Raw genomic sequence first — 17,695 nt, forward strand, 5'->3', positions numbered from 1 at the left:
CCAAAGCTTGTCTTCAAAGGAGGAGACAATCTTCAAGTGATGTCCCGGAGCAGCATGTTTTGGGAAAACACGGGGAGGCATCACTCCTTGTAACGAGTAAAAGACGTTTGTTTGAAGTCTCGATGTCAGACACGTCCACGCCATGCTCGCTAAATATTTTGTTAGCTTAAGCCCGCTTCATTTCTGATGTCTGAAGTCACCAGTCACCCAGGGAGATGGAGGAATGAGGTCATGCGCGCAAGGGGCCTCCGCTGATGCACTCTGAACAATGGCGCCATGTCGTTCAGTCGATGTTGCGCCAAATCTGGGGACTCATTTACTTAAGTCTCGAGGCAACGTGTTTGCACAAAAGTGGACTGAGGATGTCAGATGCAAGCGCTGCATTTTCTTCGGAACAAGTCAGCCGGCAGTCTCCTGTGTTTGTTTGCATGACTTGAAAAGTTCCAGGAACAAAAGCCGTTTGACGTTGCGTTTCTGTGCCCCGCAACATGGAACCTCTCAAATGTAAAGCTTTCGGCTTGACTGCAGCTAACCTCATCTCTCTCTCTCTCTCTCACTGAAACCAATCCTGATATTGACGTGAGCCTGAAAATCCTCAAACATGCCTGCAGTCTCGTTGTTAAAATTGTTCCGGTCGTGTTTGTTCCTCCATCAATATGGTTCAATATTTGGTTGAGTTTGCAAAACCACCTTGCGTCCTGACACAATTCCACCACAATACCAAAACGCTTGATCCTAACGTTGTGCCCTGCCATGCTGCCCTCCCCTTTTAAGAAGGCTTTCGTGCAAATTGTGGGCTCACTTGGTTATTTTATTTTATTTATTTTTTATTTGTAGAAGACAGCGGCGTCTCCCTGCTGCAGCTGATCGGGGACCCTCCTCCGAATGAGATCACGCGAGTTTACGGGCCAGACGGCAGTCCCGGCTACGTGTTTGGCCCCGACGCCAGCACGGGCCAGTTGGCCCGCGCCCACCTGCCGAGTCCATTCTACCGGGACTTTTCGCTCATCTTCAACTTGAAACCCACGTCGGATCGGGGCGGCGTGATCTTCTCTGTCACAGACGCCACGCAGCAGATCATGTATGTGGGCGTCAAACTGTCAGCCGTGCAGGGCGGCAACCAGAACGTGATCCTGTACTACACCGAGCCCGACTCGGAGACGTCATACGAGGCCGCCAAGTTCCTCGTACCCTCTCTGAGGGAAAAGTGGACCCGTTTTGCTATCGCGGTAAAGGATGACAAGGTCAAGTTCTACCTGAACTGTGACATCGATCCTCAAGTGAAGCGCATCGAAAGGTCCCCCGATGAGATGGCGCTGGAAGCTGGCGCCGGCGTCTTCGTTGGGCAGGCTGGAGGCTCGGATCCCAGCAAGTTCCTGGTATGTATGAAAGATCTTGTGTCAGAATCCGGGATTCTAAACGTGAAGGACGGTCATGGCCGCTCTGCGCCGGAAATAAAATGAGCTTGTCGACAATTGAGATGTGCCACTGTAACATACAGTCGAACCTCGTTACGACGTACCTCGAAGGGTCATCACGAATCTGTATGTCAGAACGGGAGTTCGTCATCAAAAAGAAAAAAACTGTAAGGTGACTGTTTATCAGTGGTTTGAGGATCATTCATGTGACATCTCCGTCCAAATTACCCCATGGGGAAAAATAAAGTTTTCTGAATCTGAATCTGAACATCTTCATAAATCAGTTATCGAGCACAAAGCGGACAAAAATATTTTGCTTCTAAAATTCACTTATCTTTATTCACTACTGTATTTTGTAGATAAATTATTTTAATCATAAATGTTTTATTTATATCTTCAAACATAGAGAAAAGTTCCATGTTGAATAATGGGGATTTTTTTTTTGTTTTTTTGTCATGTCACGGGCCGCTGAAAAATGGAAGATGGGCCAAAAATGGCCCCCAGGCCCTAAGTTTGGACACCACTGGTTTAGCAGATAGTGGATAGTTTTTTTTAAAGGCTTCAAGCTTTATCATTTCCACTCCCAGTTGAAGTCTAGCATCAAGCTAAACTTAAGAAGTTCACAACCTGTATTTAAGACCAAATTTGTTTTTCAAAAGCTTGCTTCGCGAACACACAATGCACAACGCCATAGTCAGGCGAGCGAAGGGCAATCAGGGAGGCGGTACGGTATATAACTAAGGGCAAGTGTCTCATCACATGCCTAAAACGTGTCTCTCATTGTCTTGAACCAAAAGCAACTTTTGGTGTCGCCGCCAGCCCCGGCGCTGGTTCACGTCGATTTTGAAGCGCGCGAGACTTTGCAGCTGAATAGCTCATTTGATTTCATTGCTCAAATTAGCCTGATCCAAAGCATCAGACCACTGTTCTAAATCACCCCAGCAGCCCCCCGCGCCGAACATTGTCTGCAAGAAGTAATTGGATGTCCTCGGCGCGAGCATATAATGGATGTCTTTCATTTGTCTGTAGCAAATCACCTCATTTGACCCGGCCATGTGCATGAACTCAGTTGTTCGGCAGTTACTCTTCCGTTGTGCACCCAAAGGTGGACTTTCAGCGAGTTCAGTTCAAGTTCATTCCTCTGAAAAGTGAATGGCTGAAAGAGTCAGGTTCTATTCAGATTCCCATTATCCTCAGGAGAAAGTCAGAGTGTTACAAAGTTGATTTTGATTTTATTTTTTATTTTTTTTCCTCTGTGGATCATTTTTTTCACCTCATGAATGAATTCAAGTCAATTCAAATTTCTGTGGTGCGCGTTTGTCATTGTTGGCATTGATCACGTAACGTACAGTTTTTTTGAAGCCATGCGTGACGGAGTGTGCCGTGGATTTCCTTTTTCGGTCCTCGTTTTAGTCGTCTGTGATATTTTGCTGTGACTGGATCATCATCAAGCGTCAAAGCCTTGTGCGCCTGTCTTCTTCCCAGGGTGTGATCAGCGAGCTGAGGGTGGTGGGAGACCCCCGTGCCGCTGAAAGGCACTGCGAAGACGACGACGACGACGAGGACTCAGACATGGTGAGCGTTAACGCCAGCCGACTATTTCATGTGCCATTTTATGTCACATTTCATATACAAGCGAAGCTACAACTGAGGCCAAATCCTCATCAAAGCGTTTTGCAGCATGTCTTTGGACAAGTATCATGGAAATGAAAATAACAAGGCCAGAGTGAAGCCAAACATTGCACTTTCTGAACAGGCTATTTCGTCTTTACAGTATTTTTATAGCAACACTGCCACCTAGTGTACAGTCAGAGAACATAAAGTGCCTACAGACACCCATTTCGCTCACGATCAATCCAGCCGGTTAAGAAAGCTGGCTGTGCTGGATGGCCCTCGGTACCCGCCCACCATGCTGATGGCTAGGATTTCGAAATGTTTTTATGATAATTATCTTCGTAACTATTTTTGTGTTGTGAAATACGAATGCTAATTGCTTATCACTAAGACGTTAAAAATATAAAGAAACAGTGATGTCATTTTTGTTTGATGAATGGCCAATCTTATCTGCAATTTCTCAGCCTTTTGCATCAACTTTTGCAACATTCTAGTCGGCGTTGACCACCCAGACTCACACACAGGTGCCTCATTGCAGGCCGCCAATGAGCTTGTTTGATCAAACATGATACACACACACACACACACACACACACACACACACACACACACACACACACACGCCCCACAACCATTTGGAGCACTAAACGCAGCACTTGAAGGTCTAAGGAAGGGCATGTCGAGCGAGCTTCACATGTTGTTTGTATTAGATCGCGTGGGGGTAGGTGGGGGGGAATCACATTCCGAGCGGAAATGACAGGCTTGGGATTTACAGGATGTTTCTTTCATTGACTCCCAGCTGTTTTCCAGGAGAAGCAACGTGTTCCACATCGTGACTTTCAAAACTCTCTCCTGTCTGGCAGGAGCGTCTTATCGCAGCAGTCTGCTCGCACATCATTTTAGAAGCAGTTGGGAGTGACAGTGGCAGCTTCCATTTTAGCATTATGAAGAAAAAATGCTCGCTATCACCGTGGGGAAAAATGCATAAGCATAGAACCTACCAAAAGAAGTATTTAACGCTCTTCTTTCATCAAGGAAATAAAAGCACAATTCTACTTTTGACCATTCTTGAGTAAACAGCAGTGGAGCATTGGTAAACTCGTTTCCAAGGAAAATTCTGAGAAGAGCTTTTTGTGATTTCAGGCAGAACTTTCACTTTGATGCTATTTTTTTGCATTTGTGATACCTCAAAGATCTAAATAACGCTTTCCTACTAAATAACAACATAAACAAACAAAACACAGTTTATTGCAAGAAAAACACTGCACTGATGCATGAACTACGCATGAACTTTTCATGGACGTTGGACGTTATCCATTTTCTCACCACCACACTGCTTTCGCACGCCACCTGGCCGCGTGGGATCGGGCACTGGATTTTACACACACACACACACACACACACACACACACACACACACACACACACACACACCATGTGTGGACCAAGATCTGATCAAAGCTGCATCTGCCATCTAGTGGTGATTTATCATACTGACATTATTCCCACAGCCTCGATGTGTGAAGCCCTTTTTTTTTTGTTTGTTTTGAATTTTAAAAATGTACGCTTGTTTTTCTCAGACTTCAGGAGAGGGAAGTGGTGATGCGGAAAGCAGACCTTCTAAACCAGCCGTAGAAAAACACACATGGACGGTAAGGACCCATTTTCATTTGGTATGGAGAAGAGATGAAGAGCTGAATTAGATCAAATAAAGCATTCGTCTCCTTTACAAATGATAAATATTATTTTATAATGATTGGTTGCAGATGGCAATTCTGCTCACGACTTTGACATTGAGGGTGGGTTTATCAGTCGATCATAAGCACGAAACTGAAAGTTACTGTAGCACTGGATTTCTCAAAAGTAAATTTGCCTCAAATTCAATCTTTTGGGATGACCATAGTCATCTTGACTGCGAATTTTTTGCAAGCACTTTGGCATTCTATATTGACATTGTCACAGTGAGTACAAAAAGGCTTCGCAAATTAGGCAGCTTGAAACCCATTGCAGCAGACATGGTGGGCGGGGCTTGCCGCGCCGCCAGAAGTCTTCCAGTCTGGACATTAATGACTGTGCATTGATAGGCTGTCACTTTTACAGGCGGGTTTTCCCTCCGTCCAAAATGTGTTTATTCGCGTCATAATCAGCACAGGTTGCGTTCAAGGCAACAGCTGGTACCGAATACCTGGCCAGCAATTTTTCCACATGTCTGTTCACAGGCATTAGAACCGATCCAGTCTGTACAACTCAGACGTGTCGGGGCAAAATGCAAAGTTGAAAGGGCAGTCAAGTGAAACTTTCCATTTTGGCATGCAGGTATTTGTTGGGAGGATCACACGCTTGTGACATCGTTGACAATGTTGTTGAAGTGTCCACCGCAAGAGGAAGGCCTCCCTCCCATTTTTTTTAAAGGGGTGCAGGGGGTGAATGAAGTGAGAAATATTATGGGAAAAAAAACACACTGAGTGTGAGCATGGTTTCATGTCTAATGAGGACCACCACATATTCATGATTTGCCTTGAGATTTGCAAACCTCCACCAAGGCCAAACCGGGATTTCTGTCACCAAGGAAACTGGATGTGTGCTTTTAAACTTTGGAGGTCATATGGTTCAGCTCTGCCAGTCGGCACATGGAAGGGCCCCCTACTTACTGCATGAAGAATGCATGGATGAGTCGCTTATCATGTTAGTAATTGTGTGTCAAGCTTTGTCATTAATTGTTATGTGGAATTCTTAGTGTAGCCGTTGCTACGCGACACAGTGGGGGTGGGGGGGGGCAGCCTCTGAGAAGACAACTGGTTAATTATCAACTTGGTGTTGCCCCCTTGGGCTGCATGCGCATTCTTTGCAGGTGACACTCAACTGTGTCATCGGTCAAGAATGAGCTGTCTGTCTGTGTTTGGGAAGCGGGGGCCAGGGGCAAGGGGGCCGCAAGGCTCCATAATTTCCACAAAGGAGCCAAAATGAGTCATCGGTTGCTTCTGTTGCTGGCAGTGCTGCCCTTGTGCATTTCGGGGTTGTTTACATGAGGCTGATTTAAATTTCTGCAAAAAGTTTTGTTCTTTTTTGGTTTCGTTTTGTGTTTTTATGTTTGCTGCAGCAAAGTGTACATGTACGAAATTGTCACTGGGGTGACTGTATTGCATTGCAGTGATGGGAATAAGAAACTTCATGAAGCACTTGTGATATGTTTTGACTCCTCTAGATGGTGCTCTTGTTTTATACATCAAGGGTAGTGCAAATATTCCGCCGCATCTTTACACCAAGAGTGCCATCTAGAGGAGTCAAAAACTATGACAAGTACTTCATGACGCTTCAGTTGGCCATCACTATCGGTTCGTGTACCCTGACTGTATATGAGTCGTATGATCGAAGCATTAGGACAAACTGTACACGGGACATCGTCGGGTGAACGGTGATGCGGTTGTTTGACTGCGGCAAGGCTTCGTAATATTTATAATTAAGGATTAGCTTTAGCAACAGGTGGATTTTTTTTTTCCTGAAACGTCCTAAGCTATGAATGGCAACACATCTGCATTGTGAAAGCTTTCACGAGTCAAACTTAAAGACACAAAAAAAAAAAAAAGAGAGAGAGAATATCTGAAAATCTGGCTGTGCTGGAAAAAAAGTCAAGCCGCATTCACAATCTACCCTTTAGGGACACATGAAGCCATGTCTGATTCAAATGAGGTCATTCATTCAAATCAAGGGAGCCGAGGACCTGACGAGACGCTCCACAGAATGAATTGTCATTGCTTGATCGAAGGCCTGATCCCGTTTGTCTGTCGCCACCAGACGGCTCCGCCTCCTTTGAGGCCTATTCAGCAACCACCGGTCGCCAGGCAAGAGGAGACGTCGACTGTGAGACACACAGGTGAAGCGCGTCCTCGCACGACGACGCCCAAACCTTCACGAGAAGGCAACATTTCTTCACATTGACCCTCGCGGCGCACGCCGGACTGACTTAGTGGCAAATCTCTCCATCTAGTGGGCATGACGATTCTTGCATGTAACCCTTGAGCAGATTTTTCAAACACGAGGCCGAAATACTTGCCAGGATCGGGCCCGAACCCCTAAAATGTTTCGAATGGCAAATTTTAATAGTTTACACCGCAAGCTGGGATTCCAAAGCACTTGAACCTGACTCCGCACCCATCTTGCAACATTACCGCTGAAAATAAATCGCTCACAGACTACTTTGTAAGAAACACTTCAACATCTTGTTTTCTGCTCGATTATAGCAACATCTTTTTTCCCGTCTCAAGATCTTGTGCAGCCCAAGTTTACGGTGTCCGATGTGATTGTCCCATCAGGCTCCATCGGGGCCAAAGGAGAGAAAGGAGAGCGAGGAGAGAAAGGGGACCGCGGCGTGGCGGGCCCAAAAGGAGAGGCCGGTTACAGCACGGCAGTGAGCTCGCAGGGCGGTGCTCGAGGGGGAAAGGTGGGATCATGCCATCATTCAGGCATTCTTTGATATAAGTATTTGATCGTTATTGTAATTCTGATGATTTTCTACACGTGCTTCAAACCAACGACAGTGTTTTGAATGTGAATGCTTTGTAAAAGTGTTGGATGGAATTGAGGATGAAACATTTTAAAGCGTGATGCAGTGTATATGTATAAATAATCAATCCAAAGCAACTACTATTCCGTATATTTGCTTCACTGTCAATGCTGTTTTCTTCTTCATTTTTTTCAGGGGGAACCTGGAGAAAAGGGAGCGAAGGTGAGTCGAATCTCCGCTCCGTACCACCTTTTTTCTCACGTGCCCGGGACTAAATGTGTCTCAGGTTCTTCGTCTCCTCACCACAACAAGTATTTGTCATTTGCTCTCTAGGGCAACGCCGGATTTGGCTACCAAGGAAAGAAGGGAGAACCCGGCCCCCCCGGCCCACCGGGGCCTCCCGGGTCTGCGGGAATGCCATCGGACGTCTCTGTGTGCCAAGACGGCTCCGTTGCTTCCTGCGTCCCGGGTGCTCGAGGACCACCCGGACCACCGGGTGTCCCTGGTGCCCAGGGACCGCCGGGAGAGGACGGAGAACCAGTTAGTGCGCCGTCTCCTGAATATTTCTCAAGAGAATCGATTTGGGGGGACGCATGGGGAAATCCTCTACTTTGCAGTCCAACAATGTACCAAAAAGCAGTTGAACGCAGATAAGTATGAGTTGTGAAACGGAAGGATAAAATTGCTCCAAGTGGACACTGGAAAGCTGCTACGTCAGTGCTTCCTGTTAAACAGTGGTGGGCGATTCCAGTCCTGGAGGGCCGCCGCCGTCCTGCATGTTTTCCATCGCTCCCTATTGCAACACACCGAATTCAAATGACAACAAACTATTTTCAGACACGCAATGAAAGACTCATTTTTAATGGTCTTTTTTATCGGGCCAAATGATGTGCGGCGCGGAAAATGATCTGGACCGCTATGTTTTGTGTCATTGCACAGGGCGATCCCGGTGAAGACGGCAAACGAGTGAGTTGCTTTGTCCAAGGCGTGCGGCATATTTCGCCCCTCGCTTTGCATGGATCGACCCCCCCTTTGAACTTTGAATCCCCTTTTCACCACGCAGGGTGTTGATGGACCCCCGGGCTTCCCAGGAACCCCTGGAGATCCCGGAACGAAAGGAGAGAAGGTGAGATGAGCGGCGACCGAGTGGACCCGGCGTCCGCGCCGTCGGTAATAACGTTGAGTAGAAACTGGAAATCTCATGGGAGCGATGTACGCAGGGAGAGCGCGGCGATGGTCAGCCCGGTGCCAGAGGGCCACCGGGTCCTCCCGGACCGCCGGGACCAGGAAGCAGATCTGTGAGTCAAGCTCCAGTTCCATGCTGAGGAAGTGACAATTGGTTGGACGGAACTGTGTGCCATGGATGTTTTACTTTTTTTCAGACTTACGTGGACATGGAGGGCTCAGGATTCCCTGATCTGGAATCAATTCGGGTCAGTGCGGTACCAGCGCAATACGTGAAAGGATACACAACGGAACGTGTCGAATTGTTTAGCTTCTTTTTTTTCTTCTTGAGTCATTAACAGTCGAACTTGGCTTGGTTTTACCAAAAACAGCAGTTTCTGAGCAAAAAGTACAGAAAATGAGCTTTTTTTTTTTTTTTTTTTTTTAAAGAAAAAAAAAAAAAAAAAAAACACACACACACACACACACCTAATGTCACTTTTTTTTTTAAAGGAAACATGACGGTGACTCTGAGAGTAATGCATTTTTTCTTTTTCACTATTGTGACGGCTCAAACTATAAAACCATGAAGAGAAAAGGCTTTTGATGGTTTAAAAAAAAAATCATTTATGTACACACATATGACGACATGTGCTCTGTTGTGGTGTGAGGTGCCCAAACCTGTCTGACTTTGAAAGTGTTGGCGTTTCTCTCCCTCATAATCGAGGTGATGAGCAGAAATTCACTGCCTAATCTTCATCATCTACTCAAAAGCTGTGCTGGTCTTCAATCCAAAGCGATGCAACGCCGGCCTCTATGGGGATCGGTTAGTCATGACAGTGGTTGACAAAGCTGAATTTCACCGACAAGCTGGGCAAGACCCAACTCCACGTACTTGACAAACACAATATTTGTCGAAAATACTCAACAATTGGGTTCATGTTCAACAATGGACTATGATGGCCTGCTTTTTTTTTTTCCTGACATGCTTCACTTGTTGTTTGGTGTTTGTTTTTGTTTTAGGGCCTGCCAGGGCCACCGGGCCCAGCGGGCCCACCAGGTCCACCTGGGGTTCCCGGTGTTGCTCCACCAAACACAGCTTTGAGCTCGGGAGCAATCGGACCACCGGGACAAGATGGGGCACCTGGTCAACCTGTAAGTGGCAACGTGACGCTTTCAGAATTGGTTTCCACGTTGGTTATGATGATCCACCCGTGACCTGAGTTTCTGGCCCACAGGGCTTGCCCGGTCTACCGGGTGTCGATGGCCAACCGGGAGCGCCTGGCCCAAGGGGAGAAAAGGTCATTTCCTACACGTTTACATCGATGCCTCCATTTTTAGCACATTCGATCTCATGGTAGCAAGTCGCCACTGCATTCAACCCATTTTTTTTTTTTTTATTCAACATCTCATACAAAGTGATCACGTGAACATGATTTGTTCTATTTTGTCTTATTTTAGGGTGACTCTGGTGTGCTTGGTCATCCAGGACCAGTTGGACAGAAGGTGACCATTTCGCCTTTTTATGCATGAGACACGCAGTCAACTAAGTAATTGCATGTTTCGGCTTTTTTTTTTTCATTTTCCCATTTCCTTTTGTCCACCGCAAAGGGCGCTCAAGGAGAGTCCGGCTTACCCGGACCGACGGGTGAGCCCGGATTGGCTGGTTTGCCCGGACCAATGGGACCGGCTGGGCCACCCGGACCTCCCGGGCCTCCTGGACCAAGATACCGTGTTGGATTTGTAAGTTGTTGCCAAACAATACTTTGTGCTTGTATGACTGCATCTCATTGATTCGGATAAAAATGTAATTTTGAATTCATTACATATCCCTGCGGGTGCCACATGACACGACATGCCCCTTCACTTGTTGCTGGTTTTCGTTGTACTGCGGATCATTCGATATTTTGCAAGGAAAGCGAGCGCAAAAGACACAATGTCCGATGGCTGGGCTCGACCTGCCGACCGCCTCGACCGACGTGTTTGAGAACGGTGACGCCAAGTGGCCCAACAATAGTAATTGCACTTCGCAGAAAAATACTGATTTGATGGGAAATGTTGCTTTTCGCGAAGCTTTAGAAAACACAGAAATCATCCAATCGATACCTGATCGTTACTTCTCGGATTACCGCACAGTCGTGAGAGATTTGCTCGATGTGCAAGAAGGAACGCTTGAAGGTTTTGTTGCTGTTTGAAGGATGACATGGAGGGATCTGGTGGGATTTTCTCCAACGGGCTTCCTGGCGTCCGAGGACCTGAAGGAAGGCAGGTTAGTCGCTTGATGCATTTCAAAAAGGCATAAAAAGTCTCCGAATTGAGCGGCGCACCATCGGCCCAGTGTGCCCGCTCCCACTCGAACTGATTTGGGTGAATCAACCTCCCCAGTAGGAATCGCTGGTCTTACCACTTCAGGAATCGGCTCATAGTGACCGCTTCAATCAACGTATTCACTGCACGAAAATAGACAACCTAGATGCGAGGTGGAATGTTTTTCGGTCTGTCTAACTCAATCAAATGTGTGCTCTTAGGGTCCACCTGGCCTGCCTGGACTTCCAGTAAGTAACCGAGCACCTGATGCAGTCATCACATAATTGGGATGGATAGCGTCCATGCGGGAGGACAGCATGCCGTCCTAAAGTGTTCCCGCATTCTAAATTGAAGGCATGAATCCCCGCAGGGTAAACCAGGCTTGCCCGGCCTCGCCGGTCAGAAGGGCAGCGAGGGTCCTGAAGGAAGAGACGGGCAACCGGGATTGGACGGCTTCCCCGGAGTTCAGGTCTCGAACCCTTTTGATTGCTCTTGCGCTAGCTAGCACCTGCGTGGACATGCTACGACATGTATCGTTTGTTCCGAATTGCCTCCAATTTAGACCGTGACAAGCTTTTACAAACAATGGCTCCCATGAATCTTCTCATTTTGAGAACTGAACTGCCCTCTCACTGCTTCCAAGTGGTAACGATGAGGAGATCAGAAGCCGACAATCAGCAAATCCAAATTGCGCTAACGATGCAGCTCTGCTTAGCTTTTGGGTTTGAACTGGAATTGATTTTTGACATCTGCTGTCTGATTCTTGGATGTTACAGGGACCAAAAGGGGAAAGAGGGGACAGAGGAGAGAGGGTGAATATATAATTTTCACATGCTATTCGTATCTTGATTTTGTTCAATGCCAAATAGATCCCGCATTTGTTTGGATTCTTTTGGATCGAACGCATGGTAATCATTTCACACGTATGATTTGTTTAAGGGTGAACCAGGCCGCGATGGAAGCGGAGTTCCCGGACCGCCAGGCCCACCTGGACCACCCGGGCAAATCGTCTACCAATCATCGGACAACGTATTGCAAATTCCCCAAATGTTGCTGGCAAATATGCAGGAAATTTGCATCCTGATCTTACGTTTATTCTTTTTTCCTTTTTTTTTTTTGCTGCTACAGTTTGATGGTGTTGTTGGCAGTGTTGGACATCAGGTGTGTATTCAAAGTAAAATGTTCACAAGAGTGACTCGGGGTGGCAGGTGGTCAAGATGTGCCCTAACATTGGCTGATAATCAGTCCAGGGTGCACCTCATCTAATCAAATGTTTATTCTTTTTTTCTGGAAAGGGAGGACCTGGTGTGCCGGGTAGAGCTGGATTCCCTGTAAGTCCCTCAGTGACGACTTATTGGCTTCTCCCCAACGCTTCTCCCTTCCTCTATTATGGCGCACCTGGAGAAGGGATGTGGTGGCGCCCTGTTGGCTGTTAATGCATGCCTGTTTGCTGAGGTTTTTTTTTTTCCCCAAATCCAAACTGTGCTCCCATTCCAGGAGTCCAGTCTGGGCATGAATGACTGTTTCAAAGTGCTCTTGAGGAAGGAGAGGCTTGACTTTAACCAGCAAATAAAGCTATAGTGATTCTCATTCTGATGTCAACACACTCTAATTGTATTTCTGTGGTCCCGTTAGGGTCCTATGGGTCCAAAGGGCGACACGGGAGATCCCGGACCTCCAGGTTTTGGCATCAAGGTACGGCCAAAGCTTAATGCTGCGCTTAGCCTTGGTTGTGGAGCTAATGGCGGTTCTCTCCGCAGGGCGAGAAAGGCGAGCCCGGTCTGGTCATCGGCCCCGATGGGGGGCCCCTCTTTTCGGCGGGGCTAACGGCTTTCAAAGTAAGCATCGGTGCATTTGACAGTCGGCATTTGTCTCGAGTGAGGTTTTGCTTTGCATTTCTGACATTGCTACTGTGCCGTTAGGGAGATCGAGGCCCTCCTGGACCGGTGGGACCCCCTGTAAGTATTTGCGCAATTTTCAAATATCAACAACAATCCTTTCCAAAAATGTCAAACGTTTGTTCTGCTAGCCAGCAATAAGTCACGTCTATGGATATGTTTTCCACGTAGGGACAATATGGACCTCACGGAATTAAGGGTGAAATCGGAATGCCTGGGAGACCGGTAAGTAAAGTCCGGTGGTTTTGGTTTTTGTTTTGAATGGCATCTGGACACAGCCATTCAAAGAAATGTCACTTCCGTTAGGGTCGGCCTGGTGTAAACGGTTACAAGGGGGAGAAAGGAGAGCCGGGCTCTGGCTTTGGCTACCCAGTAAGTCACTTTTCAAGCCATTTCATGAAGATTTCTCCGGTTGAGATAGACAGTCTGACTCTTTTCAACGTTCTCAATTCTAATCCATTCAGCACATTTATTGTCCAACCAACACTTTTGGTTGGTCTGTGATTTGGCCCCGGTTAGCTCAATCGGGAGACTTGTTAAATACAATGTATGAGTCTCCTTCTTTCATCAGGGGGTTCCTGGCCCGCCGGGACCACCAGGGCCACCCGGACCAGCCGGACCCTACGATCGCTTCAGCGTGAGTTTACCAAACCCGTTGAAGCTACAACCGGCTCACTAAATCGGCTGTCTAAGGTCAATCTTGTGCTGTGTGTCGTTCACAGCACTATGATGGAACCTCCAGGAACTATCCAGGTACTGGATGAGCCCTTTGCCAGACACGCATGTCAACGGACTGGCTGCATTTCAGTTATTTAGCTCAAACTGTGATGTCACGTTTTTTTGTTTTTTTTTAAGTAGCTTACAGAACTTTTCAGGAACAGGCAGCTAAAGATGAACTTGGTGATTTGTTTTAACAATGGTGGGTGGGCAAGCGCCCCGGGGGAAGGGGACCCAACTATTTGCATACAAGACATTAAAACATCAATTTCCCACAAGAATGTACATCGGGGGTGTCCAAGGTTTTTGGTTTCAGGGGCACCTACAGAAAAATGGAGGGATGAAAGGGACACTTTTAAATTCTTCCACTTTTTGACAAACGCTAAAGTCAGTCAAAAGCAATTATTGATTGTTTGTATCGTCGAGTTCATGTCATCAGCTTTCTGCTCAAGCCGTTAAGGCAAATTGTTGAGGATTTATATTTTTTTTGTGGGGGGGCAACAGCCCTCTGTCTCACAGAAGAGATCTTTTGCGGCAGTCCTCGTGAGGTACATTATATGACGGAAGTTAAAAATGAGCAGGTTCTCTCATTAGGCAGGCTTAAATGCTCCTGTCAAAGAAATAAGATTTAAGAAAGCTTTAAAGTTTCTGGAGACAAAAACGTTCCTCATTTCAGCTACTTTCAGGTAGCTTCGCCTGAGGATTAATCCGTCGAGTCTTACTAGATTTGAGAAAGGAGCCGATAAAACACAAAGTACGTGACGGTGGGAAATAGCAATGCCAAAGTCAGCTCACCCGTGGAGTTCTCTCATGCTGCGGTGTTTATGTCTTGTTTTACGACAGCAATCAAAGGAGAAAAGGGTGAACGCGGCCTTCCGGGCGTTCCCGGTAAATCCTTGATTTTATATTCAGATTAGAACATTCTTGATGACCGCCTCTTGTGCTCGTTGGTGTGTTCACCAAAATGCATTCTTGTTCACAGGAACGGGCTCCAATTTTGATCTTCACACACTCAGGGTAAGCGCGCAAACTCAAGGTTTGGGATCTGAGCCATCGACCTCATTTCAGCTCTGTAGTAGAGCGATCAACAGGTCAGCATTTAAGGCAACGCTATGAGAATGCTGAACTCGTTTTGTTTTTTTGTTTTTTTAACAGAATGACCTAAAGGGAGAGCATGGTGACCCGGGAATGAAGGGAGAAAAGGGGGAACCCGGTGGCTATTATGAGCCTCGATTTGGAGGACCTCTAGGCCCACAAGGGCCTCCTGGCAAACCGGGTTTACCAGTGAGTTGGAGAATAGGACGTGAACGTCCCCCATGTCACGCTCGAGATGGATTGTTCAGGTGCTTTCTTTGCATTAGGGTCCAAAAGGAGATTCTATCATGGGTCCACCCGGACCTCAGGGTCCAGCTGGTCCAGCAGGGATCGGTTATGATGGCCGCCCAGGTCCTCCAGGACCGCCCGGACCACCCGGACCGGCGACATCCCCCTCGCTGCCCGGCGCCTTTTGGCCCAGTCAAAGTGAGTCGCTTTGGTTCTGCGCCTCGGTGCATCAAAATGTAGCAGAGGTGTGAAAGTGATACAGTCGAACCTCTTTTCAACGTACGCGGTTTACGTTTCCGCCTCTAGATGAAGTCGGAACACCACTACAACACTATGTCTTATAAAATCATTTTTTTGTCTTCATATACACAAATTTGCAATTGACATGTTTATACAGGATTACATGTTCATGTTTTTTACATCAGTAAATGTCTATACTCTATTTATGAGACATCGTAGTTGGTGGCCATTTAATTGGTAATGGTTAAACGAACTACCGTTACAACGTACGGATTCGTTATGTCCCTCGAGGTACGTTGTCACGAGGGTCGACTGTAGCAAAGCTGTCATGAAGTCGTTTCCTAAATAAGATCTTTCAATTGAAGCTGCCAATGTACCGGGACCTCCTGGTCCTCCTGGCCCACCCGGAAGTCCTGGACACTCATCTGGAGTAAGTCTTGGACCATTTTTTTTTTTCTTTTGGCTCCGTGAAGCAGCTCATTCGGTAACATACCAAAGCCAGTGCTTCGTTTGCCGCGCGCAGGTCACAGTTCTCAGGTCCTACGACACGATGCTCGCGACTGCCAGACGGCAGGCAGAAGGCAGCCTCATCTACGTCATCGACAAAGCCGACCTCTATTTAAGAGTCCGCGACGGACTGCGGCAAGTCATGGTAAAGTTCTTTTGCTGCATCTCCTGTCCTGTTCGAAAAAGCGTTTCTCGAAAGGTCAACTGTGAAGTCATTTTAGAAAATTGCGCACGATGGGATGACCGACTTGGTGCACGTATTCCCGCTAGCACCGAGAGCGCACGTCCTAGCGGGTTGGTGTCCTACATCGTCATTGCTAAGGTAGTTCTGTTGCATTGTCGGCCACCGCGCACATGATATCGGGAGCATTCTTAGTTGCAAACCATGAAAGAGGATTGCTTCCATGCACTCGTATAGTTTGGATTCTGAGAGTGACGTCCCTTGCCGGAGATTGAAAAGCATTTTCGTTGTTAAGCGCGATGGTCTCACGATGAACCTAGGTGGCTTGCGTGAGCATGCTTGAAATCATTTTAGCTCGTTTGCTCAAAAGATGGTTGGCAGAGTTTACTTCACCCTTGACCTTTAAACGACCACCGCATTCAGTTGTCTTGCCACAAAAGGGTAGAATCTGAAGTACCGGTGAAATCCAAATGTTTTTTTTTTTCCTTTTGCCACAGCTCGGAGATTACAACCCCTTCTTCCGAGATTTGGTGAGTCCGATGACCCGAAATGGACCGAGCTTAACCGCTCTCTTGAAACTCAATCGATCATTGTTTACGTTTCTTTCAAGGAAAACGAGGTGGCAGAGGTTCAGCCTCCGCCTGTCATCTTGTACCCGCAGTCCCACGACAACAACGGAGCCGGCCACTACTCCCAGAGCGTTTCCGACGTGCGGCCCATCCAGCCGCCGTCACGCCAGCCCGCGGAGCCCCTCTACCCTTCGCGTTATGATCCCAGGTTCCCAGACCGCAGGCAGTCGGGTCAGACGGACGGCAGACGGGCGACGGGACAGGCTGAGAACAGATACCCCGTCACTCCCCAACGACGACCCAGCCCACCTTTAGCGCAACCTGCGGTCCACGCGGACAAGTCAGCATCGGGGGTAAACGCTGCCGAGCAACCAGAGGCCAATCGTTTGTTTCTTTTCAAGGTCTTTGACCAACACGCGGATGGTTCTCTCTTTCGGCCGTTCTAGCTCCATCTCATCGCCCTGAACGCCCCTCAAAGTGGGAACATGCGAGGAATTCGTGGGGCCGACTTCTTGTGTTTCCAGCAGGCCCGTAGCGTTGGCCTGAAGGGGACCTTCAGAGCCTTCCTATCCTCCAAGCTCCAAGACCTTTACACCATTGTCCGCAGGTCGGACAGGGACACCTTGCCCATTGTCAACCTGAAGGTGAGACACTTGAAGGCGTCCAAAAACACTCCAAAAACGCAGGGGAAAGAAATCCTCTCAATGAGTCTTTGCCTTGCCACCTTCAACAGAAAGCTGAGGAAATGAAGTAGACAACACAAACAATCTAGAATTGCTTTCTTGTCCGACTTTAGCCTGTTTCAAAAAGTGGACGAATTCTGCATTTTTTTTGTAGGCGGCCCTCAAACGAAAAAGTTTTAAGGTCATATCAAACCCGTCTTACGGCATTATCCTTACCCACTCATGGCTTACAGTCAATTTGTTTTGGATTAAAAAGACCGCATCAGCTGTCAAATACAAACGCAATTTTTTGGGGGTGTTGGGGGGGGGGTGCGCTAATTCCAAATCTGCCTTCGTTTTTTTCTCTCACATATCAGATTTTGAAAGTATTTTTACTTCAACATTTTCCGTATTTAGTAATATAAAAATAGGTTCCCAACAGGAAGTGACTCCCGACCACTGTTCAGCAACCGCTAGAATGTTTTCTGAAACCTAAGAACTATAAATTACAATGCACGGCAAGGTCCGTATTGTGCAAGATTTTATAGGGCCAAAAGTGAAAATATCTCCAAAACCTGATGTGCTCGAAAA

General features: G+C 47.2%; 1 protein-coding gene across 2 annotated transcripts in view; it reads left to right on the forward strand.

The window, feature by feature from the left end:
• The window catches only part of col18a1a (collagen type XVIII alpha 1 chain a), a 44,344-nt gene that overhangs the window by 25,823 nt on the left and 826 nt on the right, over window positions 1–17,695 (forward strand). For both annotated transcript variants that reach the window (XM_019872876.1, XM_019872875.1), the window contains 38 exons: window positions 838–1,379; window positions 2,904–2,993; window positions 4,613–4,684; window positions 6,828–6,906; window positions 7,346–7,473; window positions 7,732–7,758; window positions 7,870–8,076; window positions 8,476–8,502; window positions 8,600–8,662; window positions 8,757–8,834; window positions 8,919–8,969; window positions 9,724–9,855; window positions 9,939–10,001; window positions 10,162–10,206; window positions 10,312–10,443; window positions 10,898–10,969; window positions 11,229–11,255; window positions 11,378–11,476; window positions 11,784–11,819; window positions 11,947–12,036; window positions 12,136–12,168; window positions 12,303–12,338; window positions 12,643–12,702; window positions 12,768–12,845; window positions 12,930–12,965; window positions 13,077–13,130; window positions 13,212–13,277; window positions 13,477–13,542; window positions 13,628–13,658; window positions 14,466–14,510; window positions 14,605–14,639; window positions 14,778–14,906; window positions 14,984–15,143; window positions 15,551–15,615; window positions 15,709–15,837; window positions 16,371–16,403; window positions 16,484–16,795; window positions 16,889–17,086. In XM_019872876.1, coding sequence (XP_019728435.1) covers window positions 838–1,379; window positions 2,904–2,993; window positions 4,613–4,684; window positions 6,828–6,906; window positions 7,346–7,473; window positions 7,732–7,758; window positions 7,870–8,076; window positions 8,476–8,502; window positions 8,600–8,662; window positions 8,757–8,834; window positions 8,919–8,969; window positions 9,724–9,855; window positions 9,939–10,001; window positions 10,162–10,206; window positions 10,312–10,443; window positions 10,898–10,969; window positions 11,229–11,255; window positions 11,378–11,476; window positions 11,784–11,819; window positions 11,947–12,036; window positions 12,136–12,168; window positions 12,303–12,338; window positions 12,643–12,702; window positions 12,768–12,845; window positions 12,930–12,965; window positions 13,077–13,130; window positions 13,212–13,277; window positions 13,477–13,542; window positions 13,628–13,658; window positions 14,466–14,510; window positions 14,605–14,639; window positions 14,778–14,906; window positions 14,984–15,143; window positions 15,551–15,615; window positions 15,709–15,837; window positions 16,371–16,403; window positions 16,484–16,795; window positions 16,889–17,086 — 3,626 coding nt within the window. The remainder of the gene's footprint in view (window positions 1–837; window positions 1,380–2,903; window positions 2,994–4,612; window positions 4,685–6,827; window positions 6,907–7,345; window positions 7,474–7,731; window positions 7,759–7,869; window positions 8,077–8,475; window positions 8,503–8,599; window positions 8,663–8,756; window positions 8,835–8,918; window positions 8,970–9,723; window positions 9,856–9,938; window positions 10,002–10,161; window positions 10,207–10,311; window positions 10,444–10,897; window positions 10,970–11,228; window positions 11,256–11,377; window positions 11,477–11,783; window positions 11,820–11,946; window positions 12,037–12,135; window positions 12,169–12,302; window positions 12,339–12,642; window positions 12,703–12,767; window positions 12,846–12,929; window positions 12,966–13,076; window positions 13,131–13,211; window positions 13,278–13,476; window positions 13,543–13,627; window positions 13,659–14,465; window positions 14,511–14,604; window positions 14,640–14,777; window positions 14,907–14,983; window positions 15,144–15,550; window positions 15,616–15,708; window positions 15,838–16,370; window positions 16,404–16,483; window positions 16,796–16,888; window positions 17,087–17,695) is intronic.

Source organism: Hippocampus comes, unplaced genomic scaffold, assembly GCF_001891065.2.
Source record: "Hippocampus comes isolate QL1 unplaced genomic scaffold, H_comes_QL1_v1.1 scaffold242, whole genome shotgun sequence".
NCBI lineage: Eukaryota > Metazoa > Chordata > Actinopteri > Syngnathiformes > Syngnathidae > Hippocampus > Hippocampus comes.